At 40.7% G+C, this 1,753-nt stretch overlaps 1 protein-coding gene across 1 annotated transcript; it reads right to left on the reverse strand.

Moving 5' to 3' along the window:
- Positions 1–213: 213 nt before the first annotated feature.
- Positions 214–1,207, reverse strand: CCIN (calicin). The gene is given in 2 exon segments (XM_088444132.1): positions 214–844; positions 846–1,207. Coding segments are annotated over 2 exon segments (993 nt in total).
- Positions 1,208–1,753: the final 546 nt, after the last annotated feature.

Raw genomic sequence — 1,753 nt, forward strand, 5'->3', positions numbered from 1 at the left:
ATTCACACCATTCTTGTAATAATACCATCATTGCTATCTTTATATATCCCCAAAGCAGTTGAGAGAAATAAAACAATCACAAAGACATACTATATTCCTTTTATTGTTGGTAAGTGTTCCCCAGTTACACAGTGACAAATACTGCCATTGCAGGAGGTGCTTTGGAGCATTGGCAATGATATGTTATGCCCCTGGTCACACAGATTCTTGGCTCTAAAACAATTTATGTGGTAAACTCACTTTGCAGCAGGCTGCGCAATCCAGTGCTATGGGGAGTGGCGTGAGAGTCTCCCATTCCCCAGACTCCAGATCATATGCATAGGCATTCCTTTTAATGACAAGAGTTGCACTGTCATCCTCCATGGAAACAGCGTCTCCACACACAAACACTTTGTTGTCGCTAATCTTACAGACTGCGTGGCACTCATTCAGTTTGAAGTTTTCAGGCATTAATGGTATGGTTTTACTAGATTTTGTCACTTTCATTGTCGTTCGATCTACCTTTAAACATTGTTTGTGGCTTTCTACATTCAAGACTTTGTCACTCGGGGCCCAAACAAGGGGTCTGTGTGTAAAGTTAATGGGGAAAACAATGGAATCCTTCATATTCCCATTTTCCAAGTCAAAACAGTCAAGCAAACCAAAACGGGAAACAATACCTTTCATAGTGCGCCTGCCACAAACAATATACAGCAACTTCTGGTCTGTGGTGACCACCTCAGTGTCATCCATACCTATGGCCATCTTGCCAATGGGGTCCCACTTTTTTTTGTCTTCGTTAAGATGATAGATTACAGAGGTGTAGTTTTTGGGAGCACGACTTCCCCCAATGGAGTAAATACCATGCTGTGCTGTGGAAAGCCAAGCCTACTGGTAAGTCCGGAATTTTCACCCACATGTTATCATTAGGGTTGTATTTGAATGCAGATTTCAATGCCAAACCTTTCTCATTTGTTCCTCCAATGATGTATACAAATTCCCCACAGGTGGTGGCACTAAGTCCTGCTGCTCTGTATGGCATAGCCGTCAGATTTGTCCACCGTTTCTCCTTGATGATAAAGGCATATACTGTCTCACTGAATGTGATATCTGATTTCTGCCCTCCCAGTACAAATACTGCTTCTACCCTGTCTCCGGTTCCTAATTCAGGAACACATTTTAGTGGAAGATGATCCCTAGCTTTGTCTTTCTTTATCCCTGAAGTCATCTCCGCAGGTGCTGGTAACTGTGATGACATTTCTGCAAACTAGCAAGGCTTCTTAATCTTCACGTTGAAGTTCCACCATTCTGGCTTCATGGTTAGTGCATGACCTGGTCCATGATAAGTTTTATCTTCTTGGACAATCACCTCCAAAGGACCGCTCCCCTTACCAAGTGTTTACCTTAAATTAAATGAGAGATAGCAGCAGCTGATGACTGTGATGTATTACTGTGATGTAATAATGCATTGTGATACAGAGAATACCACTCTTCCTCTAAAATTTAATTAAGAGCAGGACACAATTCCACCACAATAAATCATGTTTAGAAAATCAATGACCCTCTAGCTGTTGTTGAACTGCAAGTCTCATCATGTCTTCCATAGAATGTTGTATGCCTGAAATTTTATCTTGTAATACTACATAAGGTGTGATATAAAAAAAAGTTATACCCTATGAAAAATAATGACTTACCTGTATAAAGATTGGTTTTATAATATGGGAGCTCGATTTTATCTATGGAATGGAACAGACCTAAAAATGGTGTAGCCATG

The sequence above is a fragment of the Taudactylus pleione genome, unplaced genomic scaffold (genome assembly GCF_031769625.1).
Source record: "Taudactylus pleione unplaced genomic scaffold, aTauple2 ptg000350l, whole genome shotgun sequence".
NCBI lineage: Eukaryota > Metazoa > Chordata > Amphibia > Anura > Myobatrachidae > Taudactylus > Taudactylus pleione.